The sequence below is a fragment of the Mytilus galloprovincialis genome, chromosome 12, assembly GCF_965363235.1.
Source record: "Mytilus galloprovincialis chromosome 12, xbMytGall1.hap1.1, whole genome shotgun sequence".
NCBI lineage: Eukaryota > Metazoa > Mollusca > Bivalvia > Mytilida > Mytilidae > Mytilus > Mytilus galloprovincialis.
Window position 1 is genome coordinate 80,093,219 of NC_134849.1, and position 24,911 is coordinate 80,118,129.

General features: G+C 33.5%; 1 protein-coding gene across 1 annotated transcript; it reads right to left on the bottom strand.

Moving 5' to 3' along the window:
* Positions 1–325: 325 nt before the first annotated feature.
* LOC143054967 (proteasomal ubiquitin receptor ADRM1-like) lies at positions 326–24,670 on the bottom strand. Its single transcript, XM_076228063.1, has 10 exons — positions 24,440–24,670; positions 22,809–22,925; positions 20,933–21,050; positions 19,355–19,417; positions 9,186–9,273; positions 6,193–6,419; positions 3,414–3,434; positions 2,691–2,851; positions 1,478–1,580; positions 326–849 (listed from the first exon to the last, which is right to left on the bottom strand). Exons 1-10 carry the CDS (start codon positions 24,635–24,637, stop codon positions 770–772), a joined length of 1,176 nt encoding a protein of 391 aa, XP_076084178.1. The 5' UTR covers positions 24,638–24,670; the 3' UTR covers positions 326–769.
* Positions 24,671–24,911: the final 241 nt, after the last annotated feature.

The window sequence follows — 24,911 nt, forward strand, 5'->3', positions numbered from 1 at the left end:
TACTTTAACCTATAATGGTTTACTTTTTAAATTGTTATTTGTATGGAGAGTTGTCTCATTGGCACTCACACCACATCTTCCTATATCTATATAAATTGCTATAACTTACTCCTAACAAAGACCAAATTGACCTTTGAGGAACAATTTTAATGTTTATTCTCAAAAAAAATCTTTCCTGTGTTTTGGTATGGAGTGTAGCTGATAAAGACTAATCCAGTTTTAAGCACTAGGTAAAAACTGCTGACTCTCAGCCCTTGAGGTTTATCATTAACCAACTTATTCCAGAAATGTGTTAAGTGTTAGGAAATAATAATAAAGACATCTATCAACTTAATTTATATTTCTTCATAAATTTCTTCATAAATGCGTCAACTAAAGTTATAATGAATTTGTTTACAAGTAATGAGTATTTGTTTAATATAACATGGCAAATAAGTCTCGAAATACAATATATTTAAAGTTCAAGATATTTCTATTTCTTGAATGTCAGAGAGTCAACTATTATCCGAAAATTAAACTAATTGGTCTTGTTTTACTGCAGACGACTAGAAGTTTTGAGTGCATAAAAATGTAAATTATTGGAAACATAGTTGATAATGTATTTGATAGTAATAAGAACAATTATTTAAAAAAAACTGAATATATAGATACAGGAAAAGCAGGGGTTATCAAGCTCCTCATTAAGGAATATAAAACACTCATGTTAAATAATATGTGTAATCAAACCATCAAAAGTTTAAGAATACTCGTAAAAAAAACATCAACAAAATTATTTAGTGTCCATTTTGTCATCGTCCGAATCTTTTTTCTTTTGCTGTTCTTGCATGGCTTTGACGAAGGCACCAAGATCTACAAAATAAAATGACCCCTTAAAATAATCTAACATTCTTTCAAAGCATCATGTATACAAAATGTATATCTGATTGAGAAATTTAAAGTTTGTATGGTTAAAGATTGGTTCATAAAATTGAGAATGGAAATGGGGAACATGTCAAAGAGACAACAACCCGACCAAAGAGATAACAACGGAAGACCACCAAAGGGTCTTATCATGGGTTTTTAAATACATTGATGCAGTCTATGAACATAACAATTATAATAGTGACATATTTAATCTGTGTATTATTAGTTCTGGTTTTAATGAACTACAAAATCAACCAACTGTACTGTACAAATAGAATTACTGTAGAAATTATTGCATGCATTTATTATTGCGATTTTTATCGTTTTAGACTTAAATGCTAATAAGATTTTTGCAATATAGAGAAGAATCCTGTTTTAATAACTAATATGAAAAGAAATCAATATACAAGTTTAAATTATATTAATAACCCTTTCACATTTTTTGCAATATCTGAATTTACAGTACCAACACAGCAGCAGACCTTCGAGACTTATCAAGATGTAGAATAGCAATAACAGAATTGTTCATTTGATATGATACAAGGCGTTGAATGCGTTAATGTATTAGACCTACCTCCTTGTGCTGCAGCATTGGCCACGTCTTCACCGAGACCAAACTGTGACATCAGAGGACCTAACTGTCCTGATAGTAATGCTGCACTAAATGATGACAATGCCTACAAACATAGAAGTTAATTTATATGTTAGTTTTTTTTACATGCAGTGTAATCAGTGTAATCCAACACACTGGGAAATCAGAAATAATGTCGGATTAATCAGGGTGTCCGAATACTCAAGGTTTATCTGCAAGGAAAGGCATATTATGGGACCATGAAAATGTGTCGGATAAAGCAGGATGTTTGAATACTTAGGTGTCTGATTAGGCAGGTTACACTGTTTATATTTTAATGAAAAACATGTTACATTTCAATTCAAAGAAGTAAATCAAGATTATAATAGGCTAAACTTTGGGGGAACACATTAAAACTTTTTTATGTTTTCTAGACAAGACAAAATCACTGGACAACAGCTGTTTTCTTCCCCAAGTTTTACTTCTCTTAGTTGCTCCTACTTGACAGAGTACCAGAATGTTCTTCCACAAAGAAGGTAACCTGTTTCAAAATTATACTCTCTGAAGTTAAAGGTCTATAAAATTGACAGTTCCTCTGAACTGACTTGGTTCGTTCCCTGCCTATAAACCACTTGCTGTGTTGTAAAACCTCTCAGATATTTTTGATATTTTTTCTAAAATCCTACCACTGTGTTTCCTATTTTCACCCTCCACACCCTTTCATACATTACCTGTTGGAATTGAGGTGACCAGATAGTGTTTCGCTACATTGAAGACCTGTTGGTGACCTTCTGCTGTTGTTTTTTCTATGGTCGGGTTGTTGTCTCTTTGACACATTCCCTATTTCCATTCTCAATTTTATTTCTAAATTCCTGTTCTGTTTTCCCCTCCCCACCCCTCTAATAACTCACCTGTTGAAACTGAGGTGACTGGATAGTGTTTCTCAGTACATATTCTGTTTACCCCTCCTTTCCCCTCTGATATCTTACCTGTTGGAATTGAGGTGAGTGGATAGTGTTTCTCAGTTCGTATTCTGTTTCCCCCCCCCCCCCTCTGATATCTTACCTGTTGAAATTGAGGTGACTGGATAGTGTTTCTCAGTACATATTCTGTTTACCCCTCCTTTCCCCTCTGATATCTTACCTGTTGGAATTGAGGTGACTGGATAGTGTTTCTCAGTTCCTATTCTGTTTTCCCTCCCCCTCTGATATCTTACCTGTTGGAATTGAGGTGACTGGATAGTGTTTCTCAGTTCCTGTTCAGTTTTGGGTAGAGTTTCACCTTCAGGTAGGAATTTGACTAGTCTTTCTTGGACCTCTGCATTGGCAAGGATTGGAATCATGGACTCTGGATTTAAAGCCTGAACTAGATCTACACCTAAAAAAATATTAGACATGCTCATAAAAAATATCAAAACAAAATTTATGTTTATGGTAAATATATATTACCATAGAAATGTAAGAAAGTAGAAAGTATGCATAAAACAAATTTTTAAAAGTTGAGAAAAGCTAACAGTTTATTCTGTGATTACAATTTTAAGTTTTCAATACACATTTATATCATATATGCATGTAAATGTTATGTCTATTTATTGTGATGTTAACACTTTCATGGGTGACTAGTCTTGTCTGATAATTTCCAAGTAAAATAAAAACCAATAAATTCACTCCTCTAACATTTTATAACAACGGGTGTTGTTTAGAAGTTGTTGATGATGATTCATGAAAACAATTGAGAATGTATAAAAAAAAGATACGCACTTGTGCATAGTAATTTTACATATCTTTTTTTTTTTGTAATTTTTTTTAACTATACCAAATTATAAATATGACTGTTGATTTCCATACATTACATGTGTTTAGTCTCTTGATTTTGCCATTTGTTTCTATTTTGAATTGTCCTTGGAGTTCAGTACTTTTTTATTTGACTTTATACTTACTTTCTTTAGGTGTTGTAGGCACTGAAATAAAAAAAAAACATACAATGTAGAATACTGTAGCAAACTAAACATCAGTTAGAAATGAATAAAAAAAAACCATCAAAACATATATACATGTATATTTTAGAGAACAAGAAACAAAAGCCTACTTTTTGCTCAGTGTTAAATGTGCAAACTATGGTCTTGTTCTAGACTTTCTTCTGTGCACTTTAAGTAATTGCTCCAAACATCATGCATCTTTTTCTAAATATTTGTCAAGAGGGCTTTTAATCAAGTTTTGGTTTATTATTATAATTTTTAAAACTGTATGTTAAGTAGAGGCCTTTTCAGGTTTTTATTTTGTTGTAAGATTGCTATCACTATTTTATGTATTTTTTTCTTTAATTTTTTTTGTGATATTTTTTATATCATGGTACTCACTTGATAAATTGAAAATTCTTAAAATGTTTTAAACTAAGGGTGCACATGGGGTTGTCAATGTGAACACCAGAAATGTCATATGAAAATAGTGTTTTACAGATTATCAATGGTCATTCAAACTCGACGATGTTTCACGCTTCAATGAGTTTGTCACTGAGAAACATTTTCGTGTTTGAAAAACCATCGATAAACTATAGATACATACCAAAAATCTCCTTTAACATGTTTAATTCTAAATTCAAATCAATAAAAAATCTCTTGATTTTATAAGATCTTCAGACTGAATACTTTCAAATAAACAAGTTCAGTCAACAATCAAATAAAGAACAGCAATTTATCTTCTATTCCTATGTATTTTGTTATTAAGTTTGTTCAAGAAATAAATGTATTCAACTATTGACGGATTGGAAGGCAATATTTATTTTACTCTGCCATGCATAATAAATTATACTAGAACATAACTGCGAAATTATGGGCATTCAGAGCGTTGTTGAAATTATGTAAAGTGCTGCAGGAAGAATTTTGTAAAAGATTTAATGACTGGAGAATTTCAGGAAAAGTATCAAAATTCATAGGTAATTGGGGACAGAAAAGTTTTTTTTATCCCTCCTTTATTTCTCAAATTCCCATTTTTTTGTTTTCAGTTAATTTCAATATGAACATATATTTAGTATATTATGAACATTCAAGTCAGGAGCCTGCTATTCAGTGGTTGTCGTTTGTTTATGTGTTACATAGTTTTTCTCGTTTGAATTGTTTTACATTGCATTTCAGGGCCTTTTATAGCTGACTATGCGGTATGGGTTTTGCTCATTATTGAAGGCCTTACAGTGACCTATAGTTGTTAATTTCTGTGTCATTTTGGTCTCTTGTGGAGAGTGGTCTCGCTGGCAATCATACCACATCTTCTTGTTTTTGTAATCAATGAATTTTTGTAAAAGATTTAAAGAATAGAGAATTTCAGAAAAGGTATAAAAAGTCATAAGTACCTCCTTTTTTTTCCAAAATTACCATTTTTTTAATTTCTATTAATTTTAATAACATATAAATAATTTTAGCGCTTATCTGCATATTATGAACATTCATTACTATAAATAAAGTATTTGCTTTTTACTTTCAATTCTCAGTTTACTAATCGATCCACGGCAGTCATTGATATATTATACAGACTCTCTATTTAATAAGCTCCAGGGTTGCCGCTCAATTTGCGAAAAAATAATGATTGTGGTGATCAAAATTTTTCATTGGCGAAATAGTTTGGCCAAAGAAATATATAAAATGATTTATTTCCCTCCATCTTGTTTATTTACTTTTTTTCTTGTTTCCCGGACTTTACCTGATCAGACAATACTAGGAATTCACCTTGAACTCGTTAAGATTTTAACAGAAAATCAATAATCAGCTGATTGCATTTTATAGCTATCTACATCAAAGGACTAATAAATAAAGGTGTTGATTGTATTTTCGGACAAAATGATATGGTTAAATGGCGTCCGTCACATGTCACATAAAGGTGTTATTAACCACTTTGCTACACACGTGTTAGAAGCAAAATTTTGACGTTTCTTCTTCTTCTTTTAATGATAGTCCAGAAAAAAGGAAAAATTCAAAAGAAAAAAATATATTTGAGTTACTTGGCAAAATAAATTAATGAAGTGGCGAAAAATATATTGTTTTGGCGAAAGAGGTAGCGAAAAAATTAATTGGCCCAGGGGAAACCCTGATAAACTCTGTGACTGCTGTGGATAGTAAACTTGAAAATGATAGCAGATAGAAAATACACTTTATTCATGGTATATGTATGTTTAAAGAATACAGAAAAATGCAAACCGGAAGTCTAATCTGACTAAAAATTTCACCCAATGACGGAAACAATAACCGAATGCCTTTTTTCTCGTTTTTCTCCAAAAATAACTCAATCTGAATAATCATATAAATGGATGACAAATGCAACTATGCATGTTACCTATAGGCCACAGAGGCATGATGATTAATTTATTGTGGAAAGAAGAGAACCGACACACAAAATGAGGTCTTCTCGTTTAATAGTATAGATGTCTTTCTAAATTAATCTAAATTTCTAAATTAACCCATCATATGGTACAAGTGTGTTTCCACCACCTTCCCTCCCTAACAATAAATTCTTGAGTAGTACTTTTCTCGTTTGAATTGTTTTACATTTTGGGCCTTTAATAGCTGACTATGAGGTTTAGGCTTAGCGCATTGTTGAAGACCATAAGGTGACCGATAGTTGTTAATTTCTGTGTCATTTAGTCTCTTGTGGAGAGTGTTCTCATTGGCAATCATACCACATCTTCTTTTTTAATACTAAGCCCTTTTATCAAAAAGTAAAACCTACCATTCATACTAGAGAGTATATTCTGTAAATCACTGAGTTGTATTGGTGTTTTGCTGCCCCCTGTAGAGGTAGTAGTAGCAGCCCCTGCTGTCGTACTTGTGGTCCCTGTAGTAGTTGTTGTGGTTGATGCTGTTGTATTCTGGGAAGGAAGAGCAGCAGCAGTAACTGGTCTCTGTTGGTCATTACTGGATCCTCTGGTACCAGGAGATGACTGCACTCTCAGAGGTCTAAAATGTAAAGGGGTAAAATTCTAATTTTAAGGTTTCTAACAATATTGTTACAATATCAGACAAGAAGTAAACATCAAATCAGACACCTACAAAGTTACCAACACAAAAAAACAAAAATGAAAAAAGTCTAAAAACTGTTATGAAAGTATTTTTCAGATTATATTGCAAAATTTGCAGCTTAATAAGGAGGCTTGCGGGTACATAAATTTCGCCAAAAAATTAAACATTTGTTTTTTCATTAATTTTTTTATTTATTACACTATTATTTATTACTTTATCATATGGTACAAAAATCAACCATAAAAATCGATTCTGTTTGACCCCAGATGACATCTAAAATGTTTTTAATCATTGAAAAAGCTCCAAATTATTTCCCTATGGTGTAAAAATGCCATTTTTTGGCATTAAAATTGAAATATCTTCTTTTTCTCATCGGTGACCTTTATTTTTTATTATTGTTTTCAAATAAGCTTTACATTAACTAAATAATTGTAAAATTTTAGCGATTTCTGTAATTTTTATTTTTTTTATTTACCTTTATTTCTCCTATTAGTTGAACAGAAAACTAGAGGCTCTTAAGAGCCTGTGTCGCTCACCTTGGTCTATGCGCATATTAAACAAAGGACACAGATGGATTCATGACAAAATTGTGTTTTGGTGATGGTGATGTGTTTGTAGATCTTACTTTACTGAACATTCTTGCTTCTTACAATTATCTCAATTTATAATGAACTTGGTCCATTAGTTAGGCTTAAATTAAAATGTTGTTTGTTTGCCCTTTACCGACCGACCCTATAAATTCGTTCTGCCTGAAAATCTTTTATTTGTATTTACCAGCAAGATTTTATTTTATTTTATTTTTTCGTTCCTACCAAAATTCTTATATTTGTATTTCCCGCTCAAAACTTTTTTTACCGGAATCCTCGTGTTTTATCTTTAACGTATAAGGTCGAGTCCATTTGGTATCACGTGAGCGTTTGACATGAACACTTGCATTTGAAGTTTCAAAGCATTTGTTTGAAATCGATGTTGAACGCTTCCTGAAATCATGATATGACGTACGTTACTCTGTACCTTTATACTTGAAGAGCAGGGTTCATTTACAAAAAAGCTCGTTTGATACAAAATTATCAACGTGTGTACAAACTATTTTGTAAACGGACGTTGTATTCTATGTAAGGATGGCCTTTTGTGATCCGCAGATCAGGATGATTATGTTAACGATGCCGCTATATTATTAAATCTGACATGACCTAAAGGTGACAAAACCCTGTAAAGTGGAAAATATTTGGCAGTAAAATCGCCAAGTTTTCCATACAGATCATTTATAAATGGGATGTAAAATACGTGACAATTGAGTTTTAAGTCTTGGAACAATTTTATTGGAAACAAAGGCACACACGAAATTTTAAACACTCTAGGGACTTTTTCTACTAATGTATGTCTGCCCGGACACATCTTACCAGTACAAAGTTATCTCTTACAGAAAACCTTTAGGTAAGAGTACAAGGTACGTAGAGTTTCTTGTGTACAATTTGGAAGTTAGTATGGCGTTCATTATCACTGAACTAGTATATATTTGTTTAGGGGCCAGTTGAAGGACGCCTCCGGGTGCGGGAATTTCTCGCTACATTGAAGACCTGTTGGTGACCTTCTGCTGTTGTTTTTTTCTATGGTCGGGTTGTTGTCTCTTTGGCTGCCTACCCATGACAAAAAATATACAGAGCCAATTTATTTTTTTTTTTGGAAAAAAAATAAAATATTTTACCTACCTACCTACCCTGTTTCAAAACATAGGGTCGGAAAAGGGCAAACAAACAATATTTTAATTTAGGCCTTATAGAGGAAAATATTTTGTAAAAATTTACAAAAACTTACAAAATTATTAAAAATTGACTATAATATGAATAAAGAGCAAACACTCCTTGAGGGGTCAACTGACATTTTTGGTCATGTTGACTTATTTGTGGATCTTACTTTGCTGAACATTATTGCTGTTTACAGTTATCTCTATCTATAATAATATTCAAGATAATAACCAAAAACAGCAAAATTTCCTTAAAAATTTCCAATTCAGGGGCAGCAACCTAACAACCAGTTGTCGGATTCATCTGAAAATTTCAGGACAGATAGATCTTGACTTGCAAAACAATTTAACTACTGTCTGAATTGCTCTTAATGCTTTGGTTTCAGAGTTATAAGCCAAAGTCTACATTTTACCCCTATGTTCTATTTTTAGCCATGGTGGCCATCTTGGTTGGTTGGGCGGGGCACCGGACACATTTTTTAAAACAAGATACCTCAATGATGATTATGGCCAAGTATGGTTAAATTTGGACCAGTAGTTTTAGAGAAGATTTTTGTAAAAGATTAGAAAAAAATTACACAAAATTGGTAAAAAATGACTATAAAGGGCAATAACTCCTTAAGGGGTCAACTGACCATTTTAGTCATATCAATTTATTTGTAGATCTTACTTTGCTGAACATTATTGCTGTTTACAGTTTATCTCTATCTATAATAATATTCAAGATAATTTGATATAGACCCACGAGCCCCCTTAAATTTGTAATTCTAACAATTAATTTCTAACAAAAAATTTACTTACTGAAAATGGTCTAGAAATATTTTAAGGCAAATGTTATCATGGTGATGATAATGTACAAATTCTCTCTACGGCAGGGTTGGAATTTTATCTACTTTTCAAGGAGCCTAGTGGGCCCCTAGAAAATAGTATTTTGGTCAGTTTAATGATTTACTTACGGTTCAGAGGCTGTTGACTGAGCACTGCTAGGACGTGCTCCCATCAGAGCAGACAGTCCACCACCTGGACCACCCATTCCCATCGGTCCTACAATACACAAGCACAAACAACTTTTATTCAATATATTGGAAATTTTAACATTGTTCAAAGTCCCTTCAAACAGAAAACAGGTATCTCACAAATATGAAAAGTGCTTAAATATTGAAACTGGAGCTGTTGACTAAAGATGTAGCCGTTCTCTACAGTCATAAAGTATCTATAATACTAAAATTACGAGGTCCAATTTGTCACCCGTCATCACGTAAAAACGATGAATCAAAGAATTCAACTTTATATATAACTAATGTAGTACAATGGTGTTGATTAAAAATTACACCACTCTAGGCCCGATTGTTTTCCACGTAATTAATATTGCCAATAATTATGAAGTTCCGGATCGAGTCCGACACCGATACCAATAGTATATTCACCTGTTACCTATTACCTTATCTGTACATTCCGCATCAGACAGGCGCACCACCAAACAGTGTATTTAGAATTTTGCTGTATACTGTTGAGTAAAAAAAATTCCATTCCAGGCCCTTTTGTTTTCCAAATTATTAATATTACCAATAATTGATAGGTTCCAGGTCGACGGGTTCAAACAGAAAGATTTTGAAAGCAAAGAAAACTGTGCACCTTATACATGTTATAATCGGCATGACTTTATCAGATGACAATACCCATACTAAAATAAGGCATACGCATAGTTATATATCAGTCACGGACCCGCGATATCACGGGTGTGTTCTAGTGATGTTAATATTCATTGAAAGTCGATGCATAGGCAACAGACAAGGTGATTGCAATATAGCCCCACATGGCTGTGTGTGTGTTGGTCAGGGCTTTCCATTGAAGCCGGTAGCCGGCGGAAATCCGCCGCTTGCGGTGGCTTCAAGTGCCGGCTACTTCACTCACTGACAAAAATATAAATTCAAAAAGAAACCAGATGCTCCGCAGGGCGCTTTATACGACCGCAGAGGTTGAACCCTGAACGGTTGGGGCAAGTATGGACACAACATTCAAGCTGGATTCAGCTCTAAATTTGGATTGTGATTAAATAGTTGACACAGCATAGGTTTCTGACACAGAATGAATGTGTTCTAATGAACTTAAAATTTTTGTTTTCTCTTAGAGCAATTCACTATGCTGTTGAATATTAATCCTCTCAAAAAAATGTTTGAAGAAATTTTCTTTTTATTTATGAAATTTCAAATGAGAAAAATTGAACCCACTTTTTTAATCACATCCCCCTTTCCCTTATTCCAAAACTAATTTCAATTAAAATATTCTAATGGAGTTTGCAACAATAACTACTCATTTAAATACATCATAAAATATTAAGATGTAAAAAAACTGCTTGTTATCACTGAATGGTAAAGATTATTTAAATTTATCAGTTGGTAGTAAAAAGTGTATATACATTGTATATTGTATATAACAAAGATTTAAGTTGATTCTGGACAAAGAAAGATAACTCCAATTAAAAAAAATTCTTGCTATTGCACAATATTGTGCAATAGGATATTTCTTGCTTACTATTCTGGACAAAGAAAGATAACTCTAATTAAAAAAAAATTTGCTATTTCACAATATTGTGCAATTAGATATTTCTTGCCATTGCACAATACTGTGCAATTGAAAAGACTTGCTATTGCACAATACTTAATATAATAATTTTAGATCCTGATTTGGACCAACTTGAAAACTGGGCCCATAATCAAAAATCTAAGTACATGTTTAGATTCAGCATATCAAAGAGGCCCAAGAATTCAATTTTTGTTAAAATCAAACTTAGTTTAATTTTGGACCCTTTGGACTTTAATGTAGACCAATTTGAAAACAGGACCAAAAATGAAGAATCTACATACACAGTTAAATTTGGCATATCAAAGAACCCCAAGGATTCAATTTTTGATGAAATCAAACAAAGTTTAATTTTGGATCCCGATTTGGACCAACTTGAAAACTGGGCCAATAATCAAGAATCTAAGTACATTTTTAGATTCAACATATCAAAGAACCCAACCGATTCATTTTTTGTCAAAATCAAACTAAGTTTAATTTTGGACCCTTTGGACCTTAATGTAGACCAATTTGAAAACGGGACCAAAAGTTGAGAATCTACATATACAGTTAGATTCGGCATATCAAAGAACCCCAATTATTCAATTTTGATGAAATCAAACAAAGTTTAATTTTGGACCCTTTGGGCCCCTTTTTCCTAAACTGTTGGGACCAAAACTCCCAAAATCAATACCAACCTTCCTTTTATGGTCATAAGCCTTGTGTTTAAATTTCATAGATTTGTATTTACTTATACTAACGTTATGGTGCGAAAACAAGAAAAATGCTTATTTGGGTCCCTTTTTGGCCCCTAATTCCTAAACTGTTGGGTCCTAAACTCCCAAAATCAATACCAACCTTCCTTTTGTGGTCATAAACATTGTGTTTTAATTTCATCGATTTCTATTTACTTAAAGTTATTGTGCGAAAACCAAGAAAAATGCTTATTTGGGCCCTTTATTGGCCCCTTATTCCTAAACTGTTGAAACCAAAACTCCCAAAATCAATCCCAATCTTTCTTTTGTGGTCATAAACCTTGTGTCAAAATTTCATAGATTTCTATTAACTTAAACTAAAGTTATGGTGCGAAAACCAAGAAAATGCTTATTTGGGCCCTTTTTGGCCCCTAATTCCTAAAATGTTGGGACCAAAACTCCCAAAATCAATACCAACCTTCCTTTTATGGTCATAAACCTTGTGTTAAAATTTCATAGATTTCTATTCACTTTTACTAAAGTTAGAGTGCAAAAACTAAAAGTATTCGGACGACGACGACGCCAACGTGATAGCAATATACGACGAAAATTTTGTCAAAATTTGCGGTCGTATAAAAAATATCTTTTTCAAATGTTTACAGGCAGCCGAGAGACGTATTGTCGCAAAGTCGCGGTCACGATAAACAAGGATGAAAAGTCAGTGTTTACCTTGGGCTAAATATAGTTCACATGAATTCAGGTCACTGATTGGTTGTCTATTTAAAATGCATCGTTTCTTTTCAAAGATAACAAGAAAGACGTTCCGGTGGTCATTGAACGATAACAATAGATACGTTCCGATGGTCATTAACTCGTTGGCTTTTTGGGGCTTTTGAAACGTGAAGACAATCAGATAGAATGACAATCTTATGTTATGGAATATTATTAGTCAAATTTAAGAAAGTGTAGTAGATCATATTGTTCAGAATCTAGAACAGTATCTTTTGAAGTTCATTTTTCAAAGCCCACGTGGTGTTCAGAGAATCAAGGTCAATCAAAGAGCTGAAAGCTCTGAAGAAAAATGACGCCACTGTCTCTAATATTGGGATAGTTTTTATGCAAGTCTTGATTTTCACGTACCGTAATTAGTTTAACAATGCAACATGTATCGTGAGCATATAATTGATATTCGTATATGTGTGTGTGTGTGAAGTGAAGGTGACAACTGGCTGTTTTTTTAAGACAAATGAATAGGTCAAGACTAGCTGAATTGTACAAATAAATACCATAGAAAGGCTTGTATATTTCTCACTGGTACATAGTCTGAATACGGGTCCGTTCGCGTCCATTCACGTTTGCGCCCACTCATTTTCACCCCCTTTCACTTTCACACCCTACATGTTCGCACCCAATCTTAATTGGTTTTGTGTTTAATAACTCTGTAAGCAAGTGTTTTCTTATAAGTATAATTGTTGTCATTGTCTCAAAATAAAGTAAGACAGCAATTTTTTTTTTGTGTTGAATAAATCTTAATCATGTTTTGGATAGGGTATTGCTAAAAATAATAATAATCCTTTCTAAATAAAGTGGTATTTTGTTAACGTTTTATTTTGTGTTGAATAACTCTTAATCATGTTTTGGTTAGTGTATTGCTATAACTTGTTTCATTGACTTGTTTCAAAATGAAGTGAGATTCTGACTATGTTTGTTCCCGTGTGTTGAATAAATTTTATCATGTTTTGGTTATATTAGTGGATTGCTATATTTTGGTGTCTATGTTTTATTGTTTCGTTGTTTCAGATCAATGGGACCAAGCTGTTAAAAAAAATTATCTTTTGTGTTTTTTCCTTTAAAATCTTCAATGTTTTACTCATACCAAGCTATAAATACATTCAGTATTTACACCAAAGCAATTTAAAACAACAACCATGATTTTCCAATTATTCAACTTGAATTTGAATTAAAATTGGGCACGAATGAGTAGAGTGTGAATGTGCGAACGTGTAGGGTGCGAAAATGTATTGGGCACAAACAGACCTGATACAACACAGTCTGAACCCCCTTCTCCCACAAAATATTAAGTAAATAATCTTTTTGTTACTGCTATCAAAGGTCTAATGAAACTCAGATAATTTCAAACATTTTGTCAAAGAATTCTAGTCAAACCGGCACCTAGTTAAATTGGCACCTGGACAAATCATCACCTGGTTAAAATCGACACCTGATATAGTCAATTCATCACCCATGTTAAATATATATTTTTAACAGTATTTTAAGCAATAGGGTAAAAATAAGAAAGGGCTTGCCAGAATTTTTTTCAGTATTTAAGCAAAAAGAGTTAAATACTAACTTTCACATTTTTAGGTGTTCATGTACATTTTGTATATATTTATTTTTCTCAACTAAATGACTTTTTTGGTGTAGTTTTAATGATATATATATATGAGTAGTCCAAATAATTATTACGTCTGGCAAGGCTTTTTTAATTTTATTCTGGAACACTTTCCTATGACCGCAAGGCTATATTAATTTTTTTTCTGGGACGCCTTCCTACGAACGTCGTAGGAAGGCGTCCCAGAAAAATAATAAAATAGCCTTGCCAGACGTCATAATTATTTTGACTAATACATGAGATATTGGGTATTTTTCTGCATTATTTTAACCAGTTGAGCATTTTACAGGATTGTTGGTTTAATGCTGTATAAACTTTACTGAAAAAAAAACACCTTAAATTTGCTAATTATTTTGCATGAAAGATTGATTTATTGAAAGGGACTCATAGTTTTCCATTTTATTTTAATAATTGACTTGTTTTTACAATTACACAAATTGTCTAATTGTTAAAACAACAGCTTTGGTAAGGGCTTCGTTGTTTACCTTTATACACAACATTATTATATTCACTTTCGTTTCGTTGTTTACCAAAATACACAACAACATATTCACTATGTACTTGGTAACAGTAATTAATTAATTGAATAGAAAATATTATAACAAATATTATTGGATGCCGAATTGACGTCGAATAGGTGCCGATTTGACTAGATGCCAATTTAACCAGGTGACGACTTGACTTGTACGTTTCAATTCCTCTGCGATCGTTTGCGGTATTTTCTTGAGAAAATCTATTTTCCATCATCAAAGAGAAGAAGAAACTGCTTTAAAATGATTCTGGAACGCTTCATGATTGTTAAAATAAGTTTAATTCACTCAAAAACAATTTTAAAACTTGCGATGTTTAAGCAGGAAGTTTCCAAAGCATGTGTAAAAGAAGAAATTAACCGGTGAGAGTGAAAATCCGTATATGACAGATATCCCTATAGTACGACTTTGAAAGTAAAACAGTTCAATCCTTTTGTAAAACAGTCTTTAATATACCTTTCACATTAATGTTTGAAGGGTCTTAAGCTTATTCAAACCATATAAGTCGGTATGAAACACCAAAACGGAATGAACAATAACCGATTACGTTTTGTAGTTTACAAATTCTAAAACTGGTTTCCGTCAAACTACAACACTTTGTTCGAGTGTAGTGGAATTCAAGTAGAAACCAGTGTAAACTGGGTCCTGGCTGATTTAATACTACACAATGATGCATAATGATAACACAAGCAGATTCCAGTTTGTATGGAAAATAGTAAATACGAAACCAAGCGCGGTAGGCAGAGAAATGAAATGAAGTTCAGGTCGGCAGTTATGGAACAATGACTGCGTCATTTTCCAAAAACGAAAGTAGAATATTGTCGACTCGACCTCAAATGATAACATTTCCTAATGATTTATGTATCCTACTTATTGAACAGTTTACCTACTTATTGAACAGTTTACAAAAACTAGAGGCTCTAAAGAGCCTGTGTCGCTCACCTTGGTCTATGTGCATATTAAACAAAGGACACAAATGGATTCATGACAAAATTGTATTTTGGTGATGGTGATGTGTTTGAAGTTCTTACTTTACTGAATGATTTTGCTTCTTACAATTATATCTATAATGAACTTTGCTTATTAGTAACAGAGAACTATATTTGGTAAAAATTTACATAAATTTACCAAATTAATGAAAATTGTTAAAAATTGACTATAAAGGGCAATAACTCCTTAAGGGGTCAATTGATCATTTAGGTCATGTTGACTTATTTGTAGATCTTACTTTGCTGAACATTATTGCTGTTTACAGTTTATCGCTATCTATAATAGTATTCAAGATAACCAAAAACGGCAAAATTTCTTTAAAAATTACCAATTGGAGGGCAGCAACCCAACAACCAGTTGTCCAATTCATCTGAAAAATTCAGGGCAGATAGATATTGACTTGATTAACAATTTAACTTCTTGTCAGATTTGCTCTAGATGCTTTGGTTTCATAGTTATAAGCCAGAAACTGCATTTTACCCCTATGTTCTATTTTTAGCCGTGGCGGCCATCTTGGTTGAATGGCCAGGTCATCGGACACATTTTTCAAGCTAGATACCCCAAAGATGATTGTGGCCTAGTAGTTTCAGTGGAGATTTTGTAAAAGATTACTTAGATTTATGAAAAATGGTTAAAAATTGACTATAAAGGGCAATAACTCCTAAAGGGGTCAACTGACCATTTTGGTCATGTTGACTTATTTGTAGATCTTACTTTGCTGAACATTATTGCTGTTTACAATTTATCTCTATCTATAATAATATTCAAGATAATAACAAAAAACAGCAAAATTTCCTCAAAATTACCAATTCAGGGGCAGCAACCCAACAACCGATTGACCGATTCATCTGAAAATTTCAGGGCAGATGGATCTTGACCTGATAAACATTTATATCCCCATGTCAGATTTCCTCAAAATGCTTTGGTTTTTGAGTTATAAGCCAAAAACTGCATTTTACCCCTATGTTCTATTTTTAGCGGTGGCGGCCATCTTGGTTGGTTGACCAGGTCACGCCACACATTTTTTAAACTAGATACCCCAAAGATGATTGTGGCCAAGTTTGAATTAATTTGGCCCAGTAGTTTCAGAGGAGAAGATTTTTGTAAAAGATTACTTTAATTTACGAAAAATGGTTAAAAATTGACTATAAAGGGCAATAACTCCTAAACGGGTCAACTGACCATTTTGGTCATGTTGACTTATTTGTAGATCTTACTTTGCTGAACATTATTGCTGTTTACAGTTTATCTCTATCTATAATAATATTCAAGATAATAACCAAAAACAGCAAAATTTCCTCAAAATTACCAATTCAGGGGCAGCAACCCAACAACCGATTGACCGATTCATCTGAAAATTTCACAGCAGATAGATCTTGACCTGATAAACATTTTTACCCCATGTCAGATTTGCTCTAAATGCTTTGGTTTTTGAGTTATAAGCCAAAAACTGCATTTTACCCCTATGTTCTATTTTTAGCCGTGGCGGCCATCTTGGTTGATTGACCGGGTCACGCCACACATTTTTTAAACTAGATACCCCAATGATGATTGTGGCCAAGTTTGGTTTGATTTGGCCCAGTAGTTTCAGAGGAGAAGATTTTTGTAAAAGTTAACGACGACGACGACGAACGACGGACGACGGACGACGGACGCCGGACGCCAAGTGATGAGAAAAGCTCACTTGGCCCTTCGGGCCAGGTGAGCTAAAAAAGAGAAAATCAGAGGATTTATCAATTTTCTGTCAAAGCTTGAGAAATAATTATGATTTAAATACGCGTAACAGTCTTTAGAGAGAAAAGGGGGGGTCATTTGTTAACAAATGCACGTATAGTTATGCAAAATAAATCAGTGTTCTCCCCAGGCCGTTTTAGCGTCGCGGTACCGCGACGCTATATTTTATCACCGTGATGCTATAATAATTCCAGCGACGCTATAATTATTTTGAAGATGCTATTTTACCTGTCCTCAATTTCGAACTTTCATCTATTATCGATTATGATCATAAAAGTTACATCACCTTTAATTGTAATCCCTTTAAGTCGGACACTAGAGGCAATAAAGAGATTAAATAGCTAGGTGTTAATTGCCCTCAGGGTGATAACTGTTTGGATGCGAATATCCCAAGCTGACACTTGTGACATGACTAATACCACGTGTCTGCAATCACCAATTTCGACATGGAAAATTCAATCATAAAACAATTTAAAATCTACGTTTTGTATTAAGAAATTTCAAAGCTTGAAACGATTATTATTATTTTTTAAAAGATCGTTTATTTGTGCAACTCTCCAAAAATTACTTTCTTTCTCTTCCTGTAATACGAGAGCGAGAATTTTGGTTTACAGCTAAAATAAGTTTAATACTTCTTTAAAAAGTTATCATAATTGGCTTAAGTTTATGTTTAATCCATTTAATGTATTAAAAGCGTCTTATTCATTCACAATCTCTTGTCAAACAATGTTTATTCTCGGACTCATTTTCGTATATTTTTCTACGGCCGCCATTGCACATTTTAGTGTAAACTACGGATAGGAACCGGACGAGATATGACAAAAATCCGCATTTTCACGATAATGACAACAGATGGACAGTAGACAGAAAAAAATATACCAAGAGGGAAAACTACGCATTAACAGACTATTTGTTAGATAACTTTTAAAAAAAATACATATCATTCTAATGTAAAGATAAGAAACTACTGGGACTGATTCATTGAGTGCCATGAAACAATGAATTTCATAAACACGATAAAAAAAAGTTTTTAAATTGATTTTTTTTTGCTACTTTTAATATCTTTACTTAATATAATATAAAAAATAGTTAATTTTGTGTACTAGATATTTAGTTTTGTATATATACAAGTTGCACTTATAGGTATAATGAACCATTCATTCATTTGACTTATTGTTGGGTAACTGAAACCACATATTTATTTTTGTTTGGCACAAAAGAAAAAAATTAATTCTGTAACTATAAATGAATAAAGAAAACATAAACTGAAACAACTGTTGTTGTGGTTATAGTTTAATTGTATTCTCAGTTATGAATTGAACAATATAAACTAAAACATATAAAGGAAATAGAGCATCAACGCGACGCGTTAAATGACATTAAAAAAATACAGTTATTTTTTTTAACGCAAAATGTGATGCTATCCAAAATTTCTGGGGAGAACACTGAATAAATCGATCAAGATTTCTAACAAACCGGATGATTATTTAAATAAAACTCCTTTAAAAGTAAATGAATTTTAAGCATAAGGTAATGAAAATAAAAAACTAACATAAAAAAAAATGAAATTTCTTTGAGTTTTTTTTTTCTTTCTTTAATTTCATACATAAATAATGGTCATTTGAAAGATGAAATTAGAATCCAGGAGATTGCGAGAATGCAGGATTTTGCTCTATTTATGCCAGAGCTTCTGGGGGCCTTGAGCGGCCCCCACACCCCCTGCCGTAAGGCACCAAGCTTACAGCTTGGTGGGCGTCCGGCTTCGCCGAACGCATGTTACAGCCGCCTATAATTTTAATTGAGCCTTCTACTTCAATTTCAATGGAAAGCCCTGGTTGGTTTGTGTATTGTGGGGGAGGGGTAAAAAATATTGCATTCTAAGCAACGTTATTTAAATCAACATTAATTCTGATCAGCCAACAATTAAAACTTTTTATCATATGTAAGTGTTATGTATTCTAATGGCTGTCAACATTTATTACTGATGTTATGGGTCAAAATATCCATCTTTCATACTCATACAATTGAGAATGGAAATGGGGAATGTGTCAAAGAGACAACAACCCGACCATAGAAGAGACAACTGCAGAAGGTCACCAACAGGTCTTCAATGCAGCAAGAAATTCCCACACCCTGAGGCGTCAGTTTACAGTAAACTAAGTTTGCAGCTATCAAATCTACAATAGATGTCTAGAAATATTAAAATACTGAAATAATCCTACCTAATAACTGCATGAGTTGTTGCTGGCTCATCCCACCAAGTATACTCTGTAAATCGGAATCACCTACAAAATATCAAAGTTTATATTAAGTTGCTAGTGTGTGTGATACATCATGTCAGGCAAAATAAAATAAAACATGTTTCCTCTAACCCTACCTAATTTTAAGGGGCTACCCATACACTTTAATATGTCACTTTGGAACATGCACTGCTAAAATCTGACTAATTTCTAAGTAGTAACCAGTTAAAAAATTGTTGTAGCATAAAATTATACTGCCTACCTACCTACCCTATTTTTTACCAGCACATTTAATACCAGAAACACATGTTTTATTTTTTTGGGCCTAAAAGATTATCAAGATACATTTGTTTCAACATGTTCAAGGGAGGTTTGGAAAGCAGAATTAATGAAATCTAATTTTTTTTTTGTCTATGAAGATCAACCTTCAGAAATGAAGAAATACTGTGAGCCAATTTTTATATCTTCACAGTCATGCTGCTGACACAATATTAAGTAATTCTTTTCACTTGTTCAAAATAAAATCGCATCAAAGATAAAAAAAGTTCATTTCAAATATGAGAATACAAACAGAAATTTCAAAAGTGGCAAAAAAATCTTACAAGAAAAATACTCTCAGTCCTGAACATTAAATAAGAACTTTTTTTGTTAAAAGATTTTTGAGGAAAAAAACTCTAGTTATTTAAATCCAAAGAAGTGTGTCAAAAAAAATTTCAAAGAAATTCATTGTTTAAACAAGGACCACAAACATGACAAAGGGAAACCCAAAATGAACTGTTAAGCAAAAAACAAATATTCACATTACCATTTGCTCAACATGGAAGTGGAGTAACATGAGTAACTGGGGACTTTATTCATACAAAAACAAGAATTTGTGATTTCTGACTTTTTATAGAGGACTATGCAGTATTGCTCTTTGTTATTTGTTGCAGGCAGCAAGGTGACTTATAGCTGTTAATTTCTGGGTTATTCTTGTCTCTTGTCATGCTTGTGGAGAGTTGTCTCATTGACAATGATACCACATCTTCTTTTTTATATTAAAATATATGTAAACATGTTATTTGTACTAATTGTCAAAAGTTGGCTGATTGCATGATAAATAAAGTTTACCTAGTCCAGAGAGATCAGAAGATAATCCAGCTCCCCGACTGGATCCTGGTGTTGGTGGATTATTCAGATATTTACCTAGCCCAGAGGGATCAGAAGATAGTCCAGCTCCTCGACTGGACCCTGGTGTTGGTGGATTATTCAGATATTTACCTAGTCCAGAGAGATCAGATGATAGTCCAGCTCCCCGACTGGACCCTGGTGTTGGTGGATTATTCAGATATTTACCTAGTCCAGAGAGATCAGATGATAGTCCTGCTCCCCGACTGGACCCTGGTGTTGGTAGATTATTCATATATTTACCTAGTCCAGACAAATCAGAAGATAGTCCAGCTCCTCGACTGGACCCTGGTGCTGGTGGATTATTAAGATATTTACCTAGTCCAGAGAGATCAGAAGATTGTCCAGCTCCCCGACTGGACCCTGGTGTTGGTGGATTATTCAGATATTTACCTAGTCCAGAGAGATCAGAAGATAGTCCAGCTCCTCGACTGGACCCTGGTGTTGGTGGATTATTCAGATATTCGTTAACTTTCTTACGGTATTCCTCATCCTTGTCATTCTTAGGTTCCTGGAATCAAATAATTTCTTCCGTTACAAATTAGTCATTGAAATCAATGTTAGATAAATTATATAATAATTTCTCCCGTTACAAATTACTCATTGAAATCACTGTCAGATTATATAATAATTTCTCATTTTCTGTCCATTAAAAACTAATTGAAGATGTGGCAGAGAGCCAGTTTTTAAAACAACATTACTTCCCTTGAAAATGGACTGTTGTGAAATTAACATTTAAATATTACTGTTGATATAAATTATTGATAAAAATGATTGTTTTACATGTCATAATATCTATTTACTTTATTGTGCTTTAATTTGTTGAAGATATTCACAGATTTTTGATAAATTTGGAACTTAATATCATTTACTTATAGAGCTTTTCTATTGATCTTGCTCTTGTAAAACTAGTTCTGAGATTAATACCGACAGTGCAAGGGCTGTATAGCCAGTCAAGGTCGCTAAAAACTTCCATTTGTTGTTAAATTGCTTAATCATTTAGAGAGCCACAGTCTTCCTATAGAGACTTTTAACGGTAGGTTCTTTTATGAAAGAAAAGCTTCGCAACACTGCTTGTCGACACTAGTCATTCTGCAGTATAGCTTTACATATAGAAAGCTTGGTCTTGCACAGACCTTACCACTAACTGTTGGTTAGATGACATTGTTATATATATACATTGTAGAACAAAATGTCTATCTTCAGTCTTGCTGGTCTTGCACAGACCTCACCATATTTTGTCACTTTTAATTTATTTACATTTGAATACCTTTATCTTTATAATATTGTTGATATTTGCTAAATTGTAATTTATTATAATAAACTATGAAAACTTGCTAGTGTTAAGTTCTACAAAGCCACATACATGACATATGAAGGATCAGAGACTCAGGATTCCGATACTTACTCTTTACACGGTCTTGGGTATGATATGTAAAAGTTGACACAGAAAATATGCAACGTAAAAACCCCTCCAGTTACAAAGATATGAAAATCATTACTTGAACAACAAAATAACATTTATAGACTAATATTAGGTAATGTACTGAATAAATTGACATTTCACAGTTTTTTTCAAATAACAAAAATATAGATCAAAATTACCATGATTCCTGCAAACGATTAAACTCAGTTGCTTATCAAACATTTTCTGAGAATGAAAATAAAATTCTTTCTGACATCTCAAGACCTACCTACATCCCAGGCCATTCATTAGGAGGCGGTACCAGGTACTTTTACCCTCCTATGCTATTTACAAGTACCACCATAATGTAGGAATTCTTATATAAGATATTCATGATATAAATTGAAAAGTACCACCTAGAAATGTGGAAAGTACCAGTCAACATGAAAGATAATGAAACCCCTGACATCCAAAAAAAGAACTAACTCCTTGAAGTTGAAGTCTTCAACTTAAGGACGTTAGACTCTCCCTGTTCATGTAAGACCTACCTGCATCCAAAAGAAGAACTTTCTGCTTGATGTCTTGAACTTGAGGACATAAGACTCACCCTGTTCATGTAAGACCTACCTGCATCCAAAAGAAGAAATTTCTGCTGGATGTCTTGAACTTGAGGACATTAGACTCACCCTGTTCATGTAAGACCTACCTGCATCCAAAAGAAGAACTTTCTGCTGGATGTCTTGAACTTGAGGACATAAGACTCACCCTGTTCATGTAAAACCTACCTGCATCCAAAAGAAGAACTTTCTGCTTGATGTCTTGAACTTGAGGACATAAGACTCACCCTGTTCATGTAAAACCTACCTGCATCCAAAAGAAGAACTTTCTGCTGGATGTCTTGAACTTGAGGACATAGACTCTTCCTGTTGTACACTGAGTAACATGTTTGAACTCAATATCATCTGGGAAGATTATCAAATCCTAAAAATATAAAGAGAATGCAATTATCTCACCACAATGTATCACAAACAAGAAGCTTGCAAGAGTCTTTACTGCTCACCTTGCATTTGCTAAAAATAAGTTATTAAGGATACATCCTATAGTTTTTGTTGTATTTGAGTTTTTGTAGACCATGTTTTTTTATTACTTTTGCTGATTAAGGTTTCTACTTGTTTTTGTTTTTGTGCCAACTCAAATGAGGGATTGTTACTCATTTGGGTAGTACGAGATTACTCTGAGGTCCAACGGCTGTTTTGCCAGACAAGCTGGGGCCGTGGGACGTCAGAGCTTGTCCCATATCAAAAAGTGGATATTTGCCCACCCAAAATAGATGCACTGCTTCGTCACTTCTGGTGCCGACTGACGGCCCCAGAATTATATAAATCGGGCATCAATCTGTTCATTTTTCATTTATCTCTTCATTTATGTAAGTTTTACCTACCTGCCAACCTTTATTTTCTCAGAATTAGACAGTTTTCACAGTGACCCATAGATTTCGGCATTTTGACTTTCACTTTCAAATGGACGTCAAGTAACGAGAGAGTCCGTGGTCTCGAGACTCAAAATATGCAAATATTTATATTTGTTCACCTCCTTTATAGGAGATCGATGTTTAACATTTAGTAGCCAACCACGGGTTTTCACCTCCTTTACCATGTTGACAGGAGATCCATATGAAGCATTTAGTTCAGACCACATTACAATCAGAAGCTCTTAGATAACTTGCATCGTAAATGAACAAGTGTTACATTATGGTCATTTGCATAAATCATCACTGTTTTCTTGTGGTCATGTGATAATCTTTGAAAATGAAAGGCAAAATGCTGAAATCGATGGGTCACTGTGAAAACTGTCTAATTATGAGGAAATATTATAAAGGTTGGCAGGTAGGTGTAACTTACATAAATGAGGATATAAATGAAAAATGAACAGATTGATGCCCGATTTATATACATTTTGTGTAATCCCAAGGCCGTCAGTCGGCACCAGAAGCAACGAAGCAGCGCATCTACTTTGGGTGGGCAAATATCCACTTTTTGATATGGGACGAGCTCTGACGTCCCACGGCCCCAGCTTGTCTGGCAAAACAGCCGTTGGACATCAGAGTAATCTCGGACTATCATTTGGGGAACAGTTCCCCATTAGGTGGGTTGTCCCCAACCTGATTAATGTACCTGAAAACAGGAAATTACAAAAAAATGAGAATTGCTTAAGTTTAAGCGTCATACAGGAATATGACAAAGCAGTAGGCAGGATTCAGGATCAAAAACCCCAAATGAGACCCCCTTGAAAAACACCCTCCCCCTTTTCCTCCTAATTTCAAAAAGTCAGTACATAGAAAATTATGTACAGATAATTATGTACAGATACACTGTAATTTGTTGTGTAAATCTAACATTTCCTTTCTTTAAATATTAGCAATATCTAGAGCAATACAATGCATACATCAACATGAAATATGTTAAAAACCCAAAATGACATAGCAGTTTTCGTACATCTTCAATCGTGCCGGTGCCCCTGTCCTTCCAACAAAAGTGCATTAGAGAGTCTTCAGCCTGATACACGTAGAGCAACCCCTTCCTTTTATCTGGGTGGACCATTTTCTCTTTCATGAACATTTTGCCACATCGAAATTCAACCAGATTCTTGCTCTGAGAGCGACTATTTCCACCGAACAAAGCTCCAGTAGCCATTTTCAAAGTTTTTTGTACAGGAAGTGAATTGGGTAAATAGACTTTTACCATAGGGTAGGGCAGTAATTTTCATCTGTTCAAAAAATCATGAAACTAATCTTTCAATTTGAAAAATTATAGCAAATGTATCATCTTTTAAAAACAGAGAGTATTTTTTCCCATGAAAATGAATTATCTATATCAATTCATTTGAATTAACTTAATTTGGGAAAAGACTAATCTTTGTCCCCTGTCTGGAAAATGGACTTATCCTGTCAAGTTCAAGGAAAAATTC

Excerpts from the sequence above, each read along its gene's own strand:
- LOC143054967 (XM_076228063.1), bottom strand. The coding sequence starts at position 24,637 with ATGGCTACTGGAGCTTTGTTCGGTGGAAATAGTCGCTCTCAGAGCAAG. Across the intron at positions 22,926-24,439 it reads GCACCGGCACGATTGAAGAT|GATTTGATAATCTTCCCAGA; the intron begins GTACGAAAACTG and ends TTATATTTTTAG. Across the intron at positions 1,581-2,690 it reads AGTCACCTCAATTCCAACAG|GCATTGTCATCATTTAGTGC; the intron begins GTAAGATATCAG and ends CTATGTTTGTAG.